General features: G+C 32.2%; 2 protein-coding genes and 1 pseudogene across 2 annotated transcripts; 1 reads left to right on the top strand and 2 right to left on the bottom strand.

Moving 5' to 3' along the window:
* The first annotated feature begins 8,062 nt into the window (after positions 1-8,062).
* Positions 8,063-24,669, top strand: LOC126743391 (uncharacterized). Its single transcript, XM_050450500.1, has 10 exons — positions 8,063-8,230; positions 8,293-8,341; positions 8,439-8,501; positions 8,595-8,726; positions 8,783-8,908; positions 8,965-9,063; positions 9,117-9,191; positions 9,243-9,478; positions 24,234-24,463; positions 24,518-24,669. Exons 1-10 carry the CDS (start codon positions 8,203-8,205, stop codon positions 24,569-24,571), a joined length of 1,092 nt encoding a protein of 363 aa, XP_050306457.1. The 5' UTR covers positions 8,063-8,202; the 3' UTR covers positions 24,572-24,669.
* On the bottom strand, positions 14,503-15,373 carry LOC126743692 (A-kinase anchor protein 14-like). Its single transcript, XM_050450939.1, has 2 exons — positions 15,218-15,373; positions 14,503-15,140 (listed from the first exon to the last, which is right to left on the bottom strand). Exons 1-2 carry the CDS (start codon positions 15,227-15,229, stop codon positions 14,586-14,588), a joined length of 567 nt encoding a protein of 188 aa, XP_050306896.1. The 5' UTR covers positions 15,230-15,373; the 3' UTR covers positions 14,503-14,585.
* LOC126743614 (tigger transposable element-derived protein 6-like) lies at positions 21,298-22,738 on the bottom strand (annotated as a pseudogene).
* Positions 24,670-25,303: the final 634 nt, after the last annotated feature.

Raw genomic sequence — 25,303 nt, 5'->3', positions numbered from 1 at the left:
TTATTACCTTTAATACCTGTAGGCTTTAGTACAGTACACAGTATGGTAGTATGAATATTATACAGGCGTACCTTGTATAATATTCATATATTAAAACTTAAATATCCTCACCACAGATCGTGATAAGTTGGTCGTGTTTGGACTCATTTTAATCAGAAATAAAATGTAAGGTATAACCCATCAATTTTTTATGCAGTAAAATAGAGAATCTCAAACAGATTTTTAAAATATAATATACTATGAGTCTATCTTTAGCCGTTTTCGCGTAATTAACATTAAAAGATGAGAACTTTTTGAACCATCCTGTATATTATTTATATATTAAAACTTAAATATCTCCGCAACGAGGAAAGATAAATTGGTCGTGTTTGGGCTCATTTAAATCGGAAAAATGTCGAGAATTAAGTAATCGGATATGGAGGCTTGAACTGCTAATATTCTTCCAGGCATATACTGTGGAATATTTAAAAAATTACATTTTTTTTAGCTATAGTCGGATTACCGAACAGATGGAGTAAATGATGTGCGCGAAATATAGGCCTGCCCATAGATGAAACCCTGGCAGATTTAGACGAAGAGAATTATGCCTACTTATTTTAAATTATTTTACCGTACAGCTTTGCTTTTTTAAGCAGCTTTTTTTAAAATATAATACGGTCGCCTGTAAAATGGGTCCAAACCGATTTTGAGGTTTTGCCAGGTAATGATATAATAATCCCTTTTAAGTATTTTGTTATGCAAAGTTATGTTAATATATTGGGGTTTACCGAAAATGGATAGGTAGTAACATCCCTAGAACAGCCTTTATAGCTGACTATGCAATTGTACTATATAAATACAATCGCTCAATTGCCGCGGGCAACATTTGTCGCGTGTCAAAGCTAAGTCGCCGTTCGTGATAATTGTTCACCATAGTAATTAGTAAAAAACCCTTTTGTAACGTAGTTGGTCCTATTAGTAAATTAATCTTTTTTAAAAGAAGCTCCGCAGGTCTTGTCATTTAACTGGCGCTGCGAACAGGATAGTGCAATTTCGCCCTTTAACGTGTTTTCGTTGTGTGAAAGTGAACCTTCGTTCTAAGTGCACTATCAAAAAACGAGATCATCCCATCCAGACATTCTACAAGGCGTTGGTACCCTTACTGGAAAATTGCTGCAATATAAGCTCTGTGGATAAACCATGCTGTTATTGTAAGTAATTGCCAAATTGCCATTTTATTTTTAAAATTTTTATGTTTTAATGTCTAAGGCTTCATTACGATTAAAAGAGTTTTTACGGAAAAATAGGGCTGCCTTAGGTTTAAATTTGAGTTCTGATAGTGATTCAGATAGTGCAGAAAACTCTGACTTAGAAGGAAATAATTTAGATAATACTATATCTGTTAATTCAGAAGTTCAGGAAGAACTTATTAGCTTATTAGATAAATTAAATTTAAATCCCGACATTATGGAAAATATTAGATTTTTCACTTTTTTATTGCCAGTGTTCTCAGGAAATCAAGAACACCTCGAGAGTTTTATTAAAGCAATAATTGACGAATATTATAATCTTTATTATGTCACCGCAACTACAGAAGATCAGAAAAAAGTAGTTCTAGCTGCTATTAAATCTTAGTTAGTTGATAATGCTCAAAGTTTTCTTTTATCACGTCCAGACTTAGACAACTGGCCTTCAATTATAGTAGAATTAAGAAAAAAGTTTGGCGATCCAGTGACGTATTTGATTCTTTTACAGCAATTACAATATATTAAAAGAACTAGGGGAGAAACAATTTTACAATTTGTGGATAGGTTAAAATCTTTTATGCAGAGAATTATTTCAAAAATAAACTCTGAAATAGAGCACGAAGCCTTTAAAGCATTAGTTTTAAGGCAGGCTGATACCACAGCAGTGTTAATCCTTACTGCAAATTCGCCACAGACCTTAAAAACTATGTTAATGCTAAAACAACCCCAAACCTTAAACGATGCCTACACACATGTTTTAAATTTTAATATTATAGAATCCCAAATTAATTTTACAAACCAATTTACCGGACCTTCAAATGTAACCCAGAATTTTAACAAAAATAATAATAATAACCCTACGTATAAGCAAAATTTTAATTTAAATCCTCGCCCCTTTATACCACTACCAGTACAGTCACAACCCTTCCCAAGCCAACCAGTTTTTGTCCAACCTAGGCCCGTCCAAAGACGTTACCCTACGAATGCCGAAGTTTTTGGCAATCAAGCCAAACCAATAAACCCTCCATACAAACCTCCTCAAAAACAAGATCCACCCACAAATTTTTCCATTCATTTGCAGGTGCTTGACCTGGAAAATCCAGAGGAAATTCAAGACGACCTCTTAGAGCCAATAAATTTTTAAGGAATTGTTTTACAAAAACAAAATCACTATATTGTAATTTTAATTGGTTGTATAGTAGTAATAACTAGCTTAAGTATAGTCCTGTACCAGTGGAAGAAACATAGTTCTCTCAGGACAATTCCAGTGAAAGTGCTCCAGAAGATGTTCACCGAGGACGTTACTAGTTAATCCTTTTAAGTAATCGTGCCAGGTCAAACATTTAGGGTGTAATTGGCCAGGTTCATCAGAACCGAGAGCTACCTGTGCGCTGGAAGTTTTGCCTATAATAGTAAGGACCAATAAAAATTGTTATACCTGAGCAACAATCGAGCGTTCAGGGAGCCCTTTTTTTATGAATCCGGACATTATAAAATATAATTTCATGATCATAATCTGGTTTTGAGAATTACTTAAGTAGCTTTTATCTTTTTTTAAATATGTGTTTTAAAATGAAAGAAAGAATAACAAGTTAGGGGCTGCGCTGGTAGGCCTGTGAGATTTAAATTTATAGATTGAATATAAGTATATATTTGTTATTTTAATACATTTTTTACACATTATGTTTATAATTTTGTAAAAAATTAAAATTATTTCATCATCTCATCCTGGGACACACTGTATATTAAAAATATTTATTACCTGCTGCTTCTGCTGTAAACTGGACTTTTTGCACTTTGTTGTATGCTGGATGCTCGTTATCACATGTTTTATATATGTTCATAATCACTTCCTTTTCAGCAATGGTCAAATGTTTTCGTACTCTTTTCTTGGGGGGTGACAATGGGGGTGTACGTGGTGCGTCAGCCATTATTTGTTAACAAACAAATTAACAAAAAAATAAACACAATCTCAACTTTTCAATATTGCGAAGATTCAAATATTCGAATAGCAGAAAATTCAACCAAAACGATCTAAAGCCGCTCGACTAATAAAATTAAATAAAACCCCAAGTCATGAACCCTATCTACTATCTAGGCTCTAGGCCACACCTCCGGCGCAGAACGATCACGTGACCACTCCATCTGTTCGGTAACCCAAGTATAACTCTGTACAATTTTTAAATAAAAAATCATGAAAAAATTATAGACGGCGTATTTTGAAATTGTAAGCTTTAACAACCCGTAAATTTTCCTATGCAGTAAAAGAGAAAATTTTAAGCAGATTGTAAAAATATTAAATACTATGGTTCTATTTTTAGCCGTTTTCGAGTAACAAGCATTTAAAGATAACAACTTTTTGGGCGCACTCTGTATAATTGTATTTTATTAAAACTTAAATATCCTCGCAACGGAACGTGGTAAGTTGGCCGTGTTTAGAGGCATTTTAATCAGAAAAATTGTCGGAATTTGAAAATTATAAAAAAATTACAAACAGAGGATTTCTAAGTTTTCTTTTAACAACCCAAAGATTTTTCTATGCAGTTAACTAGAGAATCTTTAGCAGATTTAAAAATTATAAAACGACAAGGCTCTATCTTTAGCCGTTTACGAGTTATAAGCGTTTACAGATAAGAACTTTTTGGGCGCACCCTGTACAATTGTAATTTATTAAAACTCAAATCTCTTCGCAACGGAACGTGATAAGTTGGTCGTGTTTGACTCATTTTAATCAGAAGAATTGTAGGAATTTCGAAATGAGAAAGAAAATTTTGCAGATTTTTAATTTTTATTCTTTCTTAACAAGCCCTAAATTTGTAGATGCAGTAAAATGCAGAATTTTAAGCAGATTGTGAAAATATAAAACATGGCTTTATCTTCAACCGTTTCGGAGTTATAACTGTTTAAAGGTAACAACTTCTTGAACTCTACCTGTATAATTTTAATATATTAAAACTTAAATATCGTCGAAACGGAACGTGATAAGTTGGTCATATTTGGGCTCATTTTAATCAGAAAAACTGTATTAATTTGAAAATCGTAGAAAAATTATAAACGGGTAATTTCAACAATTTTATGGTTAAACAACTTGTAAGTTTTTTTATGCAGTGAAATAGACAATTTTAATGAAATTGTAACAATATCAAACACTATGATTTTTTTAGCTGCTTTCTAGTAATAAGCGTTTAAAGATAAGCACTTTTTGGACGCACACTGTATAATTATAATTTATTAAAACTCATACTAAGTTGGTCATGTTAGGACTCGTGTTAATCAGAAAAATTGTAGGAATTTAAAACTCACGAAAAAAATTATAAACGGCGAATTTCGACACTATGGCTCTATGTATAGCCGTTTACCAGTTATAAGCTGTATAATTTTAATATATTCAAAATCAAATATCGTCGCAACAATCAATCAATCAATAGATGCTTTATTGTCATAAAAGTAAATTTGTTGACAAAGCTGTAAAAAAGAAAAACATATACACAAACACGTAAAAAGGTTATTTAGCATGCTATGGTCCATCATCCTAAAGGCATTCTGCTTCCATGAATATGATTTACCTATGCCGGTAAAACCAACAACATCCCCATTCTTCATAACTCTCACTAAATACTCCTCCAAGACTCTGAACCAAAACATACAAAGCTAATGTAATGTCAAGCGTATCAATATGTATAACACAAACAGATATTATTCACTCCCGAAATATACAAGGTGTAAAAATATAAAGAATATACCTAAAGTCCTGCAAGAAAAAGGTAAAAATGACTAAAATCTATCTGACAAAAATTCAGTTATTTCATAATAGCCCTTTGCAACTAAGAGTTTTTTAACACGTTTTCTAAAAAGTTTCCAGCTACCTATACCTTTCAAATCTATAGGAAGATGATTAAAGAGTTTTTTACCATCAAATATAAAAGTTCTTTTGATTGTAGTGAACTTGTAGGCCTAGGCAAGAGCACATCATTAGCTCGTCCACTGCTATATTCATGCCTATTTGTTGTGCTCACATTTCTAAATTTCTTATGAACGAGGCAAACAGATTCCAATATAAATAAGGCAGGAAGGGTTAGAAGTTTATGAGTGATAAATATCTGTTTGCACGACTCTCTCATACTCACATTACACAGATGTCGGATCGCTCTCTTTTGCAAAACAAAAACACTATTAAATAAGTAATGTGTGCATGCACCCCAGAAACACAAACCATACCTTCAATGGGACTCAATTAAAGAAAAATAAACATTTCTCGCCATGTCAAAATCAACCTCTCCTGCGACCACTTTAAGAGCATAACAATTTGCTGATATTTTTCTACACAGTTGCGTGATATGGCCCTCAAATTTTAGTTTATTATCAATAAATAAACCTAAAAATTTATTATCGTCTAAGTTGTTTAGAATGTGATTTTCCAAAAACACATTATTTAAATTGCATTTAAAATTCATAACACTAGTTTTTGAAATATTTAAACGCAGTTTGTTGGAATCACACCATTTCTTGATTTCAACAATATCTCTGTTAACTGTGGTATTTAGATTCATCGCACTCGTGTCTTGCCATAAAATTGTTGAATGATACGCAAACTGAATGAATTTAACTGAGATCCTAACATTGGCCATCTCATTAATATAAATGAGGAATAGAAGTGGCCCAAGAACTGAACCCTATGGAACACCGTGAGTCACAAGCTGCTCCCTTGAAAGGGCACCATCCACAGAAACACTCTGCATTCTAGTATGCAAATAAGACTCAAACCACTGAAGAGCCAGACCTCTGAATCCATACCGCTCAAGCTTCCACAGCAGTATTTCGTGACTAACACAGTCAAATGCTTTGGTCAAGTCACATCACACTGCTGCAGCAATATCACCACTGTTCAAGCTCAAAAATAAGGACTCAAAGAATTAAAAGATTGCATCTGATATTCCCTTGGCACTTTGAAACCCAAATTGCTCCGATCTTATAATTTGCTTTTCAGCTAAATATGACATAAGTCGGTTTTTAACCAATTTCTCGATGATTTTTGAGAGGGTGGAAAGCAATGCTATTGGTCTGTAAGAAGAGGTTGATTCTGAAGCTCCCCCCTTAAACAAAGGCATGATTCTGGCTACTTTAAGACAATTGGGAAATTGGCCATTATTGAAAGAATGATTAATTGCAGATACAAGTACCTCCAGTGCCGAATCAGGTAAATTAAAAAATAACCGTACATTAAGTTCATCATAGCCAGACGTATTTTTCTTCTTTATCTCCTTTAGAGTAGACTTAAGCTCAATTAGATCAGTTGGCAAAAAAGAAAGAATCTGGTACAGCCCTATACTCAAAAAACTGTTCATAGTTGGAAAAACCCTGAATTTGACTTGCTATGTTACTACCCATGGTACAGTAGAAGTTATTCATCCTATCAGGTTCAATATTTACCTTTACAATATTGCCCCGTTTACTTCTTAGTTCATTTACTATCTTCCAAGCCTCCCCCTGAACATTATTTGAATTACCTAAGCGACTTTTAAAGTATTTTTGCTTTGCAGTCTTAATTGTTAGTCTGTACAGTGCTCTATAAGATTTCTTAAAATAGTTAATAAAAGCAATGTTATTTATATAAAATTTCCGAATATAGTGCAGTGATCTAAGATTTCTAGCAGACACCTTCAGACCCTTGGTAATCCAATTTTTTTTTGTTTTCGTTTTAAAGGTTTTTATCGGAAAACATTTATTAAAATTTTCACAAATAATTGCGTGAAATGACTCTAAAGGGCTTGCAGTAGACAAAACGCGCTGCCAATCCTCTGATCTACCCAGTTGCAAGAAGCTACTATAGTTTTTTTTACTATAAATTCTGCACCTTCTCTTTCACCTCATTTGACTCTTGTGACCTATGCAAAAATCACATGCAATAGCCTCATGGTCAGAGAGCCCTGAATTTATAACATTACAATTAAAATCATTTGCATCTATGTTGGTGCACACATAGTCAATTTGAGTGGTAGAGTTAGAAGTGATTGTAGTTGGATTATTAACTACAACATTTAAACTATAAGACCTTAAAAGGTAAGTCAATTGGTTTGTAAAATTATTAGACAGATTTGACCAGACAATATTAAAATCTCCGCACAAAATTACTTTCGAGAAAACATTTAAACCAGACAATAACACTTCTAGTCTAAATAAAAAGTCACCTACAGCGGCAGCAGGAGCTCTATATAAACATATAATATACAGATCAATAGAGCTACTATATATAATTGACAGTTCAAATATCCTGTCATCAGCTAAATAATCAAACTTACTTACTTTTACAAAACTAATTTCCTTAACCAATTCAGAATGCAAAAAAATTAATGACCCTCCATGCAACATATTTGAACGACAGTACTTATCAATAACAACATAATTCTCTAAATTTACAAGTTCATCAATGCGATAAGTTGGTTTTAATTAGAAAAATTGTAGGAATTTAAAAATCACAAAAAAAAATTGTAAATGGGGATTTCAAATTTTTTGATCATTTTAATCAGAAAAATGTCGAGAATTATAAAATCGGACATGGATTCTTGAACTGCTAATATTCTTCCAGGCATATTCTGAAAACATACTGTGGAATATTGAAATAAATTACAGTTTTCTGAGCTAATTCTGTACAACTTTTGGATAAATGGCGAATCTTTAGATCCCAGAAAAGCACGTTTAATTTACTGTCAAATCCACCCCCTAGACCGATATTTTGCGTGTTAAAAAATTAATTGTGAAATATTGAGAAACCGCCTAAGAAAGCCCAAGTATATTGCGATTCACCTTGTATAAGTTCGACAATTAAGGTAAATATATGACGCTGTCTAGTTGACAATGAAAATTATTTGTCTTTTGCATGGTTTTTTTGTATAAACTTTTACCAAATAATTTTTTATAATTTTTTTTGAAAAATCCTTAAGGCGGAAGTGAGAACAAAATTAAAACAAGGAAAGGAATGAAAAGTTTTGAACCAAAAATTACCTGTAAGTATATAAGTGCCCGCAAGAAAACAGTCTTACCTTATAATATGATAAAACCATTTTAGACAGTAAGGAAACCGTAAATTTAGGAGAAGTAAGCAGGAGTAAACATAAGTAAGTATCTTTAACTAAAAACAAATTTATTATTTATTGTGAAAATATAGGAGGAACGCTCTAGAGGGACATTTACTTTATAATTTATATCATATAGATATCGAGCTGAAGAATGGAAAAAACAAACGGAAAAGTGGCGACCAACCACCTATAGAGATGGGTAATTATTATCAATTTATTAAACCTATAAATACACAGGGTGTCTCAAAGTTTCCACTCATTTATAATTGATACCCTGTATAATTTCTTGCAGAATAATAGACAGATCGGTAAGAAAATTAGCTCAATACTACGCACGTTCGCATGCGGAAGAAACGGCTGACATCAATAAGGTCAAGAAGCAGAGAGAATGTACTTTTAATTTTATTGAACATAATAAGAAAAAGTATGTGGAAATTATATATTGATTTAATTATTTATTTATTTATATATTTTATTTAGGTATTCACACGATGATCATATAAGCTGTTTTAGGTCCAAATCAGAGTTTGTACCTAAAACTTCTTGTGATGATTACCCCAGGGATAAGAGGGTCCTAATGCACCCCAGCAGTCCGGCAGTAAATAAGTAATAATTTATTTGTTTATTTATTTTTGATTTATTTATGTGTTTCTTTTTTTTAGTGCCCATGAAAGAAGCAATAGCAAAAAAGAAACGAACGATGGCAAACCTGTACGTGAGAAAACAGGGAAACGTCAATGCACCAAAACCGGCTCTATTGAGTAACTTCACCTAGAAAAACTCTCAATTTTTATTCATTTCCTAATTTTTACAGGAAACTCATTGAAAAGTACGATAAAATCGTGTTTGATAACGTTGGAAGCCCTCCAGTTTGCCCCAACAGAACCCGGTAAGTATAAAACCCCTCATTTTTAGCCTTACCAGTCACAATTGCTTATAGAGCACCCATGTGGAAAGATCCAAGGTTAAAGGAAAAATACTCCCTACTTAAAGTACCTTGGCAGAATTCCCAAAGGGTTGCGGCTTATAAAGTGCAACCGGTTTACCAGAGGGAAGAGACACAACCGAGGGAGGATTCTCCTAGTAGTAAGACTTACTATTACGACGAGGGAAGCGATATTGACTCTTTGTGTCTGCCCAGAGGCTCTGCAGGTACGAATGAGACCTACGGCAATGGTAAGTTTGAAAATTTATTGTCCGATTTCTATATGAAAATAATTTGGATATAGTTGAATTTTTTATGGAAAGTCTATTGGACTATATAAAAAAATTGTTTAGAATACTAAGGGCTAAATACCAGTTTAGAGTACTAGGAGAGATTTTCTCAAAATGTATGGGAAATTTTTATTTTTTTTATTTCTGCAATGAATGTCCTCTTAAATACAAAATAAAAAGTGTTTTAAATTTTATTATGAAAAATAAAACAAAAAGACGTTATTGGCGTTTTTTAATAAAACTGGCAAAAATATAATTACTTATGCTATATTTGATTTTTTATTAGAAAGTCTATGGGACTGAGAGAAAAATAGTTTAAGTAAAAATTGTTTGGAATAGGAAGAGATGTACTTGAAAAAATAAAATTTCAATTTATTTTCTATGCATAATTTGTCCTGCACCAATGTTGGTTTTTTGCTTATATAAAATCAGATTTAATTTTTTTATAGAAATTTATTTTATTATACAGTAGTAGAAAATCTTAAAAACCTCTAAACCAAAAGGTGCAATTTTGTATTGATGTATGGGAAATTTAGGATTTTTTATTTTTGAAGCAGATTTGTTTTAAATTACAAAATAAAAGATATTTTACATATTTTTTCAAAAAACAAATAAGAAAGGTCATTTGTAGCGTGTTTTTAGACTAAACTGGCAGGATTATGATAAAATGTGATATATTTAATTGTTTATAGAAAGTCTATAGGTCTAAAAGAAAAATGGCTTAAGTAAAAATTGTCTGTAATAATAAAAAATATACTTAGAAAAGGAAATTTTGACTTTATTTACAGTGGTAGAAAATAAGGGAAAACCACTAAGCCAAAGAGGCAATTTATTCAAAATTTATGGGAAATTTGGAGTTTTTTATTTTGCTAGTAAATACTTTCTTAAATTACTAACTATACTCATACTCATATATTATCAAAATTAAATTGTTACATACATGATTAAATTATACAAAAAATTTTATGTTTTATAAAATAAAAAAATTTTCGAAAAATGTACAAAAAATACGTCATTGGCGTGTTATCGGGAAATTTGTAATTCTCTATTTCTGCAATCGATGCTCTCTTAAATTACACAACAAACAGTGTTTTACACATTTTTTTCAAAAACGAACAAAAAGAAGTTATAGATTTAATTTTTTTTATACAGGGTGTCCCGGTTCATGTGGGAAATCTCTCGGATTCAGGTAGAAGATCGAAAAATAATACCGAACGTTCCTATAAAAAAAATTCCTACAGGCCTTCTTTACGAAAATAGAGCCTCCTAAAGGACGCTGCTGGAAATTGTTTTTTCATAAATTACTTTTAAACTACCCGGTAGAATTGAATAAAAATTTTAGGTGATGAACACTATTAGGGACCTTTTAAAATGGTATCCTTAAAATCCATTTACCCTGTTTACTTTACCAGAGGCGGACTAGGTTGTACACTTTAATGCGTATATTTTTAACACCCTCTATGTTAAAATTTAAAAAAAATAAATTTGGATACCTTGAACCCTAGGCTAAAAAAAAAGGTACTCTTGTTCATTATCGATAAACTGAACCGTTTTGGAGAAAAAAAATAAAAAACGAGCCAATGTTTTTTATTTTTTTTTAATGAGATAAGTACACTAGTTATTTAAAGAACAGAGAAATTTCGAGGTAAGTCATTTAATTAAAATAATGCATGTTCCTAAAAATACAGTGGTGTCCTAAAAAATACTTTTACAAAATAATTTTAAAAAAAACCTCTGATGAGTGTATGTTTTTAAATTAGAAAAAACTACTTACAAAAAAATGCCAAAAGCCAAATATGTAAACAAAAGTTAAATTCTTCAATACGAGCAATAAACAATTAATTATTAAAAACTTCATAAGTAGGTTCGACGTGGGCTCCGTGAACTCTAACACATTCGCGGGCACGACGAATCGAGGACTGCTGCACTCTTTCTGCATGTAATTCTTTGGAGCAGTTCTTCCCGAGTATCGACTAGGGTGGAATACACCAAGGTTTTGAGGTGACCCCATAGATAAAAATCTAATGGCGTTAGATCGGGAGACCGAGGAGGCCAAGCAACAGGTCCTCCTCTATGCATAAAATACATCTATCATGCATAAAATACATATCTCGGCGAGTTGCAAGGGGCAAATCTTCTAATAAATCTGGAAGATTGTTCTGGAGAAACTCCAAATAAAGTTCTCCGTTTAAACGTGGTGGCAGTTCAAATGGCCCAATCAAAAAATTGCCGATAATTCCTGTCCAAATATTTATTGATTGGAATTGATGTTGATGATGAGAAATAATAGTATCACGGGGTTTTTCATCAGCCCATACAGGTGAGTTATGTAAGTTTTCTCAATTCCATTTTTGGTAAACCCTGCTTCATCCGTAAGAAGAATCGTGTTGATAAAGTTAGGGTTATTGCGCTTCTGATCTAATAGCCAGTTTGCGAAGTGTATTCTAGGAGCAAAATCTCTGGGCAGTAGTTCATGCACTTTTTGTAATTGATATGGGTACAACAGTTGTTCTTGAAGTACCATATATGTACAATTGTTTTGGACGAATGAAGCAGAGCGGCTAATTTTCGAGTACTCGTTGTAGGAGTGTCAGCTACAGCGTCTAAAATATTTTCTTCCAATTGCACTGTACGTGCTGTTCTCCTCCGACCACCATTATTCTTTTTTTTTCAAAACATCCTAAAATTGCATTAAGGAAATTTAATAGTATTACCTCATTAAGTGGAAAACAGAAACCTACCAGTTTCCCTTAGACGTTGATCAACACGTTGAAATGTTTTCTGATCCGGATTAATGCGATTGGGAAATCTTTCTTCATACAATCTTTTTGCTTCCAATGCATTGCAAGACGCCAGACCATACATAAGATGCATATCTGCATACTCAATAAACGTAAACTCCATATTTTGACGTAATTTAAATTAAAAGTTACCAAAAAATACAAAAATTAAAAAAATATTATCAAGTAAAGGATGAATATGTTGACAAATATTAGGTTTAAATCTTATTTGCTATGTTAATTGTATTTGCTAAATTTGGAGTATAGCAACGTTTGTAACAATAATGCGTTCAAAAATGCAAAAATTCCGATAAATAAGTCAGGTACAATACAATTGGTTTACATTATTTTTTTAGTTTTTTTTATGTTTAGCTTTTATCTTAAGAATAACAAAAAAGAAATAAACGTATATTAAATAAGAAATATTTTGTAAAAGTATTTTTTAGGACACCACTGTATTTTTAGGTATAACATGTATTTTTTTAAAATTAAATGACTTACATCGAAATTTTCTGGTCTTTAATAACTGAACTTTTAAAACATTGGCTCGTTTATTATTTTTTTTCTCCAAAGCGGTTCATTTTATCGATAATGAACAAGAGTACCTTTTTTTTAGCCTAGGGTTCAAGGTATCCAAATTAATTTTTTTTAGACTTAAACATACAGGGTGTTAAGAATATACGCATTAAAGTGTACAACCTAGTCCGCCCCTGGTAAAGTAAACAAGGTAAATGTATTTTAAGGATGCCATTTTAAGAGATCCTTAATAGTGTTCATCACCTAAAATTTTTATTAAATTCTACCAGGTAGCTTAAAAGTAATTTATGAAAAACCAATTTCCAGCAGCGTCCTTTAGGAGGCTGTATCTTCGTAAAGAAGGCCTGTAGGAATTTTTTTTATAGGAACGTTCGGTATTATTTTTCCATGTTCTACCTGGATCCGAGAGATTTCCCACATGAATCGGGTGTACCTGTATAAAGTCGATTAGTCTGAGAGAAAAACTGCTTAAGTAAAAATTGTTTGTAATATTTAGGACTATACTTAGAAAAATACATTTTTAATTTGTTTCCCATACATTGGGAGAAAATAAGGTAATGCCTGTAAGACAATTTACTCAAAAACGATGGGAAATTTGAGATTTGTTATTTTTGTTATAGATAGTCTTTTAAATTCTAAAATAAAAAGTATTTTATATATTTTTTCAAAAAATTAAAAACAAAGAAGTGATGGTCGGTTTTTGGTTGTTGCACAAAACTGGCAGGAATATGATTAATTCTGCTATATTTGATTTTTCATAGAGTCTATGCGTCTGAGACAAAAAGAGTTTATTAGACAACTTAGTTAGGCATTTTCAATTTTTTTATTTTTGTTCTGGATGCTCTCTTAAATTATAAAATAAAAAGTATTTAATGCATTTTTTTTTGAAAACTAACAAAAAAGATGGTATTGGTCTTTTTGGGACACGACATGCTGAAATTGACTAATTCCTGCTCCAAATATATAATTTTTTTCTTGTAACAATTCAGATTAAATTCTTTTATTCATTTAAATATTAATAGTCGTTGTTGAAATTTTTTTTTTATTTCTTATGTGTTATATTTATTAGTTCTTATGTTCGTTTTTAAACGTTTGATTTTTTATACGATTTGATTTTAAGCGAGATAATTATTTGTTTTTAGTACGTATGTTTCTTTTTTATTTGTTATTTTAATATTTAAGAAATAATATTTTAACATTTAAAAAATATTTTTCAAAAAAGTTAACTTAATGTTTCTTGATATGCGTTTTAAGATTTAGAATCTTACATCTCAATCTTTTAGATTATTGCTGCAATATTTAAAATTGTATAAATCTCCTCGGCATTGTTTATATAAAAATTGCTTGGAATACCAAAAACTGTATGTAAAGCAGGAAAAATAAACTAATTTTATTTCCCAAATAGTGGGAAAAACTCTGGAAACACTCAAAGTCAAATGACCTCATTTACTCGAAATGTATGGTAAATTTTTATCATTTCAATAGATCCTGTCTTAAATTACAAAATTAAAAGTGTTTTACACATTTTTTCGAATAACGAATCAGAAAAAAATGATTGTCCTTCTTTTTTTATTTAATTTTTGGCCAAAACTTTCCGGAAAACCCCGCTTAGGAAAAGAATCTCAGGGCCACTTTAAAGGCATTTTAGGAATTTAAAAAAAACAAAACTTCCTATAAGCACTATCATTTAATCACAATTAATAATTATCTAACTGTCCAATAAATTCAAAAAACACATTAATAAATCACTCTTAATGCAAATGTACAAGATGAGCGGAATGTACTGGAGCAGCGTGGTACACATGGGCGGAATGTACAACTGGGGCGGCACCATGCACAATCGAGCTAGCTTGGACAGTCTTGTGTACAGTTGGACCGGATACAGCAACTACTGGGGCGGCATGGTGTACAACTGGGGCAGAGTGAACAACTGGGGCAGAGTGTACAACTGGGACGGAGTGTACAACTGGGGCAGAATGTACAACTGGGGCAGAGTGTACAACTGGAGAAGCTCCATGAACAATTGAGGTAGCCTGGACAGTCTTGTGTACTTCAGGTCCTGATACGGCTACGGGTACGACATGTTGGGCGTGTACAACTGGGGCGGCATGTACGACGGGGGCGGCATGGTGTACAACTGGGGCGGCTTCCACGATGGTTTTAACAGTTCCGGGGTCAACGATTGTTTGGGAGTGAACACTTTTGTGGTAAGTTGCTGGTTCTACGATGGCGCTGTGGGCCAGAACGGGGGAGTGGTGGGCGATCAGTCCGGCGGAAGCGTAGGCCAAAGTGGCGGCGAGTACGACCTGCAATTTTAAGAAAAAATTGAGAAAATCTTAACGGCAATCTTAAAATATATATTTAGGTATAAAAAGGTACTTACGAACTTGTACATTTTAGATGAGTGCGTGGTGGGCTGATTACTCAACAAGCTGCAGTTGTGTTATGATTTCCTTAGCTCGGACCCTCCTAATTTATACCAAAAAACCTTAAGCATAAAAAATTGTTCTTCCGTATTGTTGTGTGTGTTAATAACCAATTCGGGCGCGCCCATCTATCTAACCTTGAGTAATCTAATACATCTTAACACCGATTAAAAAAAATATATTTGGACATTCATTCTTAAAAATCATTGTGAATAGTAATGAGTTAAATGGGTTTCTTGGTAGATAATTTTTTATGTGAAAAGTTCAAGAGCAGCGTATGTACAGGGTCATTTAAAATTTCCTTGTAAATCCAGCGATTTTGGGATTATTGAGAAGAAATCTCGATACTGTCAAAGGCTTTACAAAAGTCACAATATTGTGGAAATTCATGTAACGTTTTTGGTTTTATTGGAAAGCCACTGAATTTTTTTACCAAAAAGGCCTTTACAAATTTTCTTGTAAATACAACTGCTAAGAACTTATTGAGTAGTTTCTCAATTAACTGAAATGACCTAGATAATAAATAACATAAATAAAAAAAAATATATTTTCACTTTCCTCAAAATTACCAATAATCATAAAAAAAAATTTACTATTAACGAAAATAAACATGCTTACATTTGAAGCGGCTTTACCACTTGTTGTGAGTTGAAGGTCCATATCCATTTTAATAACTGTCCAAATCTTGTTTAAGTTTTTGTTTTGGGATCTTTAGTCCATGTAGGGAATTTGTCTTAATTAATTGGGTTCACAAGCACTTGACTAAAATCTACATACTATAATTACACACTATTTTTTAACATTTATAAACTAAATATCCGTAGACATTACAATACAATTGCACATGCAGTTTTATAATCCTAAGAACGACTAGTTAATGAAATTTTGAATTTTGTTATTTGAATTGTAAATCCACCTGTTAAAATCTTTTTTGTATGTTTCTATGTTTTCTTTTTCAATGTTTTAATTTGATTTGGGGTCATATTATATATTTTAGGTGCTAGTGCAGTTATATTTTTGGCTGCTATGGTCTTGTTACAACTATGCAATATCATATGTTTGCAACCCTTTTCATTTGATACTGTCAAAGGCTTTTGAAAAAGCTAAAAATTTAGAAAACTCATGAAAAAATTTTAACACTGTCAAACGCCTTACAAAAATCTCAATATTTTGAAAATTCAGGTTTAATGATTTTAGTTTTATTTGAAAGCTCATGAGTTTCTATACCAAAAAGGTCCTTAGAAGTTTTCTTGTAAATAGAACCATTTAAGAGTAAGGTACCTGCGGCAAGTAAAGCCCGGCGGTCAATAAGGCCTACTGACCATATCTTTAATATTTAAAACTATAACCCAAATCTGACAACGTCAAATTACTCCCCTCCTTAGATATACCACATATTACTATAACGAACTCAAAGGAAGCAGCACGCGGGAACAGTGTTAAATTATGTTATTGAGTTGATGTGTCGCAATTATCCATTTCATAATTCTCGTGTGCCACATTTTCGTAAATTTTTTTGACTTAACGAACTTTTTGGTTTTACTGTTTGGGTTTCTTACATTCGCTGTTTCACAGAGCATCTTTTGATGTAAAAATCTAGTCAAAACGGTAAATAAGTTTTTAATTATTTAGATTTTAAATAAAAATTGCCAATTCGGATATTAAGGCCCACCGTATAAATGGTGGGCCTTATTAAACGACAAGGTTTCTATCTTTAATTTCTCTCCAGAAGGATACCTAAAATGCCAGGAGAAAGAACAAAAAGTGCAATATGGACGTCAGAACAACTTCAGTCTGCCATAAATGCCATACAAACTCAAACCATGTCACAAAGACAAGCCGCAGAACATTACAAAATTCCGAGAAGAACCCTACGGAACCACATACAATCTGGAAACGCTATAAAAAAGATGGGTAGATCTAGCATTTTAACAGCAAATTAGGAAAATCAATTTTCGCAAAGAATCATTCGTTTGTGTGAAATTGGCATGCCTTTAACTCCTCTGTTAGTGAGACGATCGGCTTTTAAATTCTGTGTCGACAATAACATTAAACACCAGTTTCGCACGTCTAAAGGTGTTGCTGGAAAAGATTGGCTTTACGGGTTCTTGAAGCGCAACCCACATCTTTCTAGACAGAAAGCTCAACTTATGAATCCTGGGAGAGCTCAAAAGCTAAATAAATTTATAGTAAATGGTTTTTTTGCCAAGCTCTCTGATATTTACAGAGAAATAAAAATTCAATCCCCAAAATCTCGTGCACCTGAACATGCCGAGAACGTGACCATTGCAGGATGCTGCAATGCTTTGGGGAATTCCATACCTCCTATGATCATATTTAAGGGCAAAAGATTGAAGCCTGAATGGCAAGATGGTCTGCCACCGGGTTCCCTTGTGAAAATGGCGGAGAAGGGTAGTATGACGACAGAACTTTTTATTGCATTTCTACAACATCTATCTCGCTATAAGAATAACGGACCGGCTGTACCTATCTTTGACGGAGCTTCTAGCCACCTAGATATTTCAATCGCTGATGCTGCAGATCAAGTGGGACTTAGACTGTTTTGTTTGCCGTCGAATACCACCCACGAGCTCCAACCGTTGGACGAGGCTGTTTATCGCTCGTTCGAGTATCATTGGGATCAGGAGCTTCTTCGATATTGGGATACGCATCCAGACCAACGTCTTAATAAAAGCCGCTTTGGTTATATTTTCTCCAAAGTCTGGAGCAAATAGAAATTCCAAAATAAACAAAAACCCACAAGCTACTACTAACACTACCTCTACTCAAAACATTAATAATGACCATCTTAATAAATCTTTTAAAGAATTACTACCAACCCCTGAAATTTTCGAAAGAAAAACTAACATAGCAAGGAAGAAATCACTTAACTACAGGGCACAAGCAGTGACTAAAGATCTTTTTGCATCAGCTACCAAACCCACCACGAAGCCATCCAAAATATCTGCTTCTAAGGAGCATCGGCTCCTTAGACCGTCATCTTCAAAAGGTATTGGAAGAAGGACTTTAGAAGTAAATCCTTCAATTACGGACTCTTGGTTTTGTTTTGTTTGCCAGACACAAGATAAAATCGACATGAGACAGTGCATAGCATGCGAGACTTGGTGTCACGAGGCGTGTGTTGGCTTCTCACAAGATGATGATGACGACTTTATCTGCCCAAACTGCTCCTAGATTTTAGTGGTCGAATTTGCTTCTTGGTTAGAAATGGATTTTTTACGTTTATATTTTTATTATTTGATGAGCCTTTTTAACCGACATCATTAATTTAATGGGGCCTTACAGAACAGTCGGATAATAAGGCCCACTTTCATATTTTTTTACAAAGCTTGTCAAAAGCCTAATCAAAATAATAAACTTTTTAATTAATGTATTATTTTGTTAAAAAGGCTTCATATTTTTAATATTTGGAGTGTCCTGTTTTTGTTTAAATTTTTGATAACACAATAAAGCATTTTTTCCTTAGCTGGGCCTTATTTGCCGTATTATATTAATTGGGTAGTTTTTCAATGCATTAGAAAAATCTTGGTACTGTCAAAGGCCTTACAAAAGTCCCAATATTTTGAACAATAATTTTTTACGATGAATGAAATTTGAAAAAATTGAACGATTTTATTAATTTTAGATTCATATGAAAGCTAATGAGTTTCTTTACCAGGAGAGTCTTGATGCTATCAAAGATCTTACAAAAAATTAAATATTTTAAGAATTCATTTAACGATTTTATTGATTTAACTTTCGCTTGAAAGTCGATGAGTTTCTTTACCAAAAAGTCATTATAAATTTCTTTGTAATTATAACAGATTTGGAGTTATTGAACAGTTTTCCAACGGATTGAAAAAATATTCTAAGAACTCATGTAACGATTTTATTAACTTCAGTTTCATATGAGTTAGCTATTTCCAAAAGTCGTTTTGTCACTTTTGCTTAACTTTAAGATATTCTAAAAAAATTTTAGTTTTGTTTGCTGCTTAACTTAATTTTGTAAATTATTTACTTAAAGCTTATAAATATAAAGGCACTATTTAATTATTGTTGGTATTACATGGGCTAAAACTTAAAGTTCCAAGAAAATTAGATTTAATAAATAAAAGGTAAATAAGTCATTGCAAAATAAACCATATTTTGCTTGTAAGGTCTATATTACATAAGAGTATATGTAGTAACATTAACAAAATAATAAAAAACATTTTTTTGACTTAGAAAACGTCTAATACAAAAAATTATACTTTCTCTTTAGGCATTTCAGTAGCTGTTTCATCTTCATCTACTTCGTTTTGAGTTATTTCGACACGTGGTTCATCTAAGTTGTTTTCGTACTGTATAGCCTTAACGTAAATATTTAAGCATTGGATCTTCCTTCCAATCTAGTTCAAAATGAAGTGTTTATAACTTGTTAACAATTTGTAATTTTTCTCGCTTAACATTTTTTCCACACTTAAATACTCAATCCGGTGGTATAAAAGTGGTAGTTGGTTTATGTATTAGATTAGTTATACATCTGTAATATTATTATGGTGCAGTATATTCCATGGCAACAAGGCAAGTTTTGGAACCGTACCTTATTATAAGATCTAATTTTGAATAAGAAAAAAACGATTTTCGATATTGTTTCTCATGATATTTATGTAGATTTTAGTATGTGGCTTAGTTCTATACGAAAAAGTTAAGTTTTTATAAAAAATGACTAAACGATAGTTTTGGAAATAGAGATAACTCATATGAGCTTTTTTAGCAAAAAGGTCATTACAAGTTTCCTTATAACTATTTTGGATTTATTGAGTAGTTTTCCAATGAATTTTAAAAATCTTGATTCTGTCAAAGGCTTTACAAAACTCTATACGATTTATATGACGATTTTCTTGATTTGAGTTTCATATGAAAACTGTTGAGTTTCTTTATCAAAAAGATTATACAAATTTCCTTGTAAATACAACTGCTTTGAAGTTATTAAGTAGTTTTTCAATGAATTAAAAGCAAATCATACGTGTGTTGCAGTGTAGTGAAAAAAGTAGGAAATTACGATTTTTCGTAAGGAATCTTTTTTTTTCTAATATTTTCTGGCTAAATATGGAGATTCATGTGCTATGTAAGTGCTATGCAATGTACTAAGTAAATGGTTTTAAAATATCTTTTATTTCCTTTTAATTTAGTTTTAACCATATAATTGTATAAAAAGACAGTGGGACTATAATAGGGTAGTTAAAATACGTGTTTTCCATATATTGGCATCGTATGCCAACTATAGTGATATTTAGAGTTATTAATTATACCTGCCTAAAGTTGGCATCTTTTAAAAGTTTGTGTTTTTCTAAATATTTGTCACTTTAACATATTGTAAATAAAAAATAACCACAACTATAAAAATGTAGTATAGAAATTTAGTTCAGTTAGTACTGACTGTTTTTATATTATATTGTGGTCTAAATTATTAATCTAGATAATGTTCAAGTTATACTTTTTCATTAAAATTTAGGAAGATTTTTTTGTGATTTTTATGACTTTTTTACTTTATTTATATGCTTGTTATTTACTATGCTAAATGATGATTTTTATTGACAAATGCAATCCTACAGTATCAATATGAGGGATATACAGTGAAAGCTCCCATAAGCGAACACTCACGGTTCCGTAACTTTTGTCCGCTTATGGAAGGTGTCCGTTTAAAAGAGAGTATGTGAGTATAGAGTATAAATAAATAACGGGGTATATAATCATGAGGAAAATGAAACAGAAACTCGCCACATTTTTAAAGTATGTATTTATGCTATATATCTATATGTACGTATACGCATACAAAAACATAAATGCTTCAATACATGGTACGAGAATTTAAAAAAAAACATTATTCTTTAGCTTTTTGAAAAATGTTTAAAATGTTTGTCTGGCGAAATTTCACCATCTTTTGCTGAAGGCGACAATTTTCGTATTAACTTTCTAAATTTTTTAAATGTTGAAATGCAGTGAAATCATCTTTAGCAAATTTTTTCAATATAAAAATATGATTTAGAGCTTCCCCATATGAATTTATAGTTTTTGAACCTCTTAGTGAGTCCACCAGTTCCACTTCTTCTTCTGAGTCCTTTGGACTACCATAGTCAAGTTGGCCTGGGCTTTCTACATCCAAATTCGAAAAGTTGTCAATGGCATTTTCTTCTGTTGTTATGTTATTGTCTAAGGCCAGGAAATCATCTACTTTCTGGGGGTCTGCTACTCCTAAATGTTTGGCATGTCGCAGTAACTGAGCAAGTGTCGCTATAAGGGCAGATCGTCTTCAGCATCGCAATAATTTTGCTCAGCAAACTCTGAGCTACATCCACTTTTTCTGAATCCAGCTTTGCAAAAACAGTTCTTAATTCTAGAGGAATTTACTTTATCCCATGCTGTTTTTGTAAAATACAGAGCTTCTAACACATTAATAGACTATCGTAAAATTTTGTTCAAATATGTTTTAAAATCAAATGCCGATAATAAAATTTAAAGTTCTGTATAATACCTTGATCCAAGGGCTGACAAACTGAAGTTGTGTTTGGCGGTAAAAATATAATTTTCACATTTTTCATTTTCAGATCACGAGGATGAGAGCATGCGTTGTGTAAAAATAAAAAAAACTTGCCTTTTTTGGATTCCCATTTTCCGATCGAATTCCAGTAACCACTCAGACATGATTTCTCGGGTCATCCATGCCTTTTTGTTGGATTTCCAAGTCGCTGGTAGATCCTTAATAGCAACGTTTTTTAAAGCACGGGGACGAGCCGCTTTCCCGATCACAATCAAATCGCATTTTTCACCGGCCATATTTGCTCAGAATAAAATGGTTAGTCTATCTTTAGACAACTTTCCACCCACACATGTTTCTCCTTTAAGGGACAGAGTTTTGTCGGGCAATGCGCGAAAAAAAAGTCCACTTTCATCTGCGTTATATACGTCTTCTGGTTTGTAGCCAAGCAACATGGACGGAAGTTTCTCCAAAAATTGTGACACATCAACTTGATTTACTGCAGCAGCTTTGCCAGATATGCATTTGAAACTCACACTATGTCTCTTGCGCCACTTTTGCAGCCACCCGTCGGACGCACTGAAATTATTATAGCCCAAAGTAATGGCGATTTTCTAAGCTTTCATTTTCACTAACGGCCCTGAGATTGGAATGTTCTGACTTCTAGCTTTCACAAACCACTCAAAACATGTTTTGTCTATAGCAAAGCCTTCCTTTTTTAAAAAATCCTTCTTTTGATTTATATTAGTTCCTGATTGCCATTTACTCCTGATATCTTCCTTATTTTTGGCAATTTCAGCTGCTTGCGTTTTCCCAATATTAAACCTCTTTGCCAAATGATGAACTGAAACACTTTCTCTGTCTAATACGTTAACAACTTCCATCTTTTTTTTTTTGGTGCCATTACAGGTACAATAATAAAATATCTCAATCAACTACGAATTTGCCTGAACTGAAGATAAACCACAAGATTACATACTTTCTAGCCAATGAAATGCGTAAATGGGGAATCACCTAATATAAATCGGGGAATTACCGAATTTTATGTATGTAGATATGTGTATTGCAATAAGCGGAACTAAAAATCTTCCGGGTATTAGAGTTTCGCGTCCGCTTATGGGAGATATTTTGATCACATACAGAAAAATCTAGTGTCCGCGTCCGTTTATAAGAGCGTCCGCTTATCGGAATGCATTTAACATTGAAAATGATATGCTGAAATTCGGTTCCAGGAACTTTGTCCGGTTAAAAGAGATGTCCGCTTATAGGAGCTGTCCGCAAGGAGAGCTTTCACTGTATTTAAGAAAGTTTCCAAAGGACCATTTCGCAGTATTATCTGAGGAAGAAAAAAAGTTAACTGGATTGTCAAAAGCCAAACAAAGGTTTTGCAAAAAAAAATTTGATATTCAGATTTTGCAGCAATTTTTAAATCAAAGTAACAAAAAAAACTGTACTTAAAGATTTTAAATAAATTAAATACTTAAATTTTCTGGAATATAAGCTGTATAAAAATGTTTTCTATATACGCACGCGATTTTGGCACCGAAAACCAGAAGGATTTTCAAGCAAAGAAAACCAGAAGGATTTTCAATAGGGATGAGAAGAATTTTTTTTATTGTCCCACTAACATGGGAAAAGTTCTTGCTCCAAGAGAAACTAAAAACATGTATGAAGTCGACCAAGAGGCTGTCAAACAGTATTTAACTGTAATGTTTACTTTTTCGGCGTGCAACCTACCTTTCTAAGTTCCTAGACTTTCCTTGATTCTTATCAAAGTATTTTTTTAAGTTTAATATTTAAGAACATAAGTATGTTCTTAAGCAAATATTTATATGTTTTATGAAAATAATTTTAATTTTTGTTATTTACCTAAGTTAATGCTTTATTTTGATAATCAAATTTTTGTCAAATTAATTTTTTCAAGTCAATTACTTTGTTTTTTTTTTCCGAAGTTTTTTTATTACACATCATTTAAAATATATTTGGTACGATAAAAATTTTTGCGTTTTAAATTCAAAATATGTACCTATAACTTTTCTTAAAAAAAAAACCTTGGTATAGTAAAGAGTACCTAAAATTAGGTTAAAAGGTGCCAATCATTGGTCTCTTTTCTAGTTTTATTTATTTATAATAAATATGACTTTTTTACTATTAATCTAATTTTTATTTTTCGAAAATAGTATCTTTGGAGATTCAAAAAATTTACCTCAATATTAAGAAGAAATAATTAAAAGGCTTAAAAATTGAACGTAAAGATAGAACTTTCCTTAAAGTGCCAACCATCGTAGTTTACCCTACATAGAAATTACGTAAAATACTCCATATAATGGCAAATATTAAGAAGAAATGCGTGAACTGCACCAAACAAAACCCTGTAACATCCTTTTTTATTAAACTTAGGGAAAAGTTGATATAACATAACAATCATCTTCCAACCTTTTCCCATCTTTTAGCTCTCCAAGGGCAGGCTTTTACCATACTAAACATAATCACCTGGACGTGCTTCGCTTGTATAATGGGTTTGGTGGTATGGTTCGTTTCCGAGAACCAAATATTACGGAATATTCTATTCCCAAAACCTCCCGAAAGTACCTTGATGAGGTACGTGAAGCTGGTGGGCGGAGCGGTGGTGTATTCGGCAAATAGCGTCCTCAAGTTCATTGGAAGACTATTGACCATACCAGTGCGTATTTTAAGGTAATTTTTTACTATAATTTGATTTTTTTTTAAATTTTAGACCCAAACAGTGTTTCAATCGGCCCATGAAGAAATATGGCCACCTACCGGATAAACTTTTCAGTATAATAGATAATTATGTACTCACTGCTTGCTTAATTTTATGTATATATTTACGACTTAAATAAATATGTATAAGGTACATAAAACATATTATTGAATATCAATCAGTTTAATCTATCTCACTTCTTCATGGACCTTATAATTCCCAAAAGCCTTATTATTGTGATAGTTATTGGCAGCTGCATGAAAATAAAGACCTTTTTGCCCCGTTGCACCATGCAAAGGAAGATAACGGCCATATCTTGATAGTAAAACAGTAAAATATGGATTAATTTCATGATTTTGTCCCTTTGGATCCTAAAAAATTATGCTGTACACATTGTTTTATTATAAAATAGCCGTAAGACCTCAAGTTGTAAGGGTGGTGTCTTTTTTAAAGACCCAAATTGGAGAGTCATAGGATGATCTACAAAAGGCCAAAAATAACATTTAAGATTAACATTTAACTAAATTTGAGGAAAAATACTGATATGCATAAAATGTGCTATACTTCTTACTTGGATGTTCTGCTACTGGTAATAACCAAACTTTTACTGGGCTATTATAATAATATCCAACATATGCATCTTGTGTATTCCCATTAATGGAACCCAGAAATAATATCATCATTATCCTTAGAATTTGCCACTTAATTAAGAACAAAGTTATTTTTAAAATTTATAGCAAAATAATTGACTTACCATGATTTTACAGTGTTTCAGCAAAACTAATTAACTGTATGTAG

Source organism: Anthonomus grandis, chromosome 1 (assembly GCF_022605725.1).
Source record: "Anthonomus grandis grandis chromosome 1, icAntGran1.3, whole genome shotgun sequence".
Taxonomy (NCBI): domain Eukaryota; kingdom Metazoa; phylum Arthropoda; class Insecta; order Coleoptera; family Curculionidae; genus Anthonomus; species Anthonomus grandis.
The sequence above is the reverse complement of the archived record's forward strand: the minus strand, read 5'-3'. Positions and strand labels throughout refer to the sequence as shown.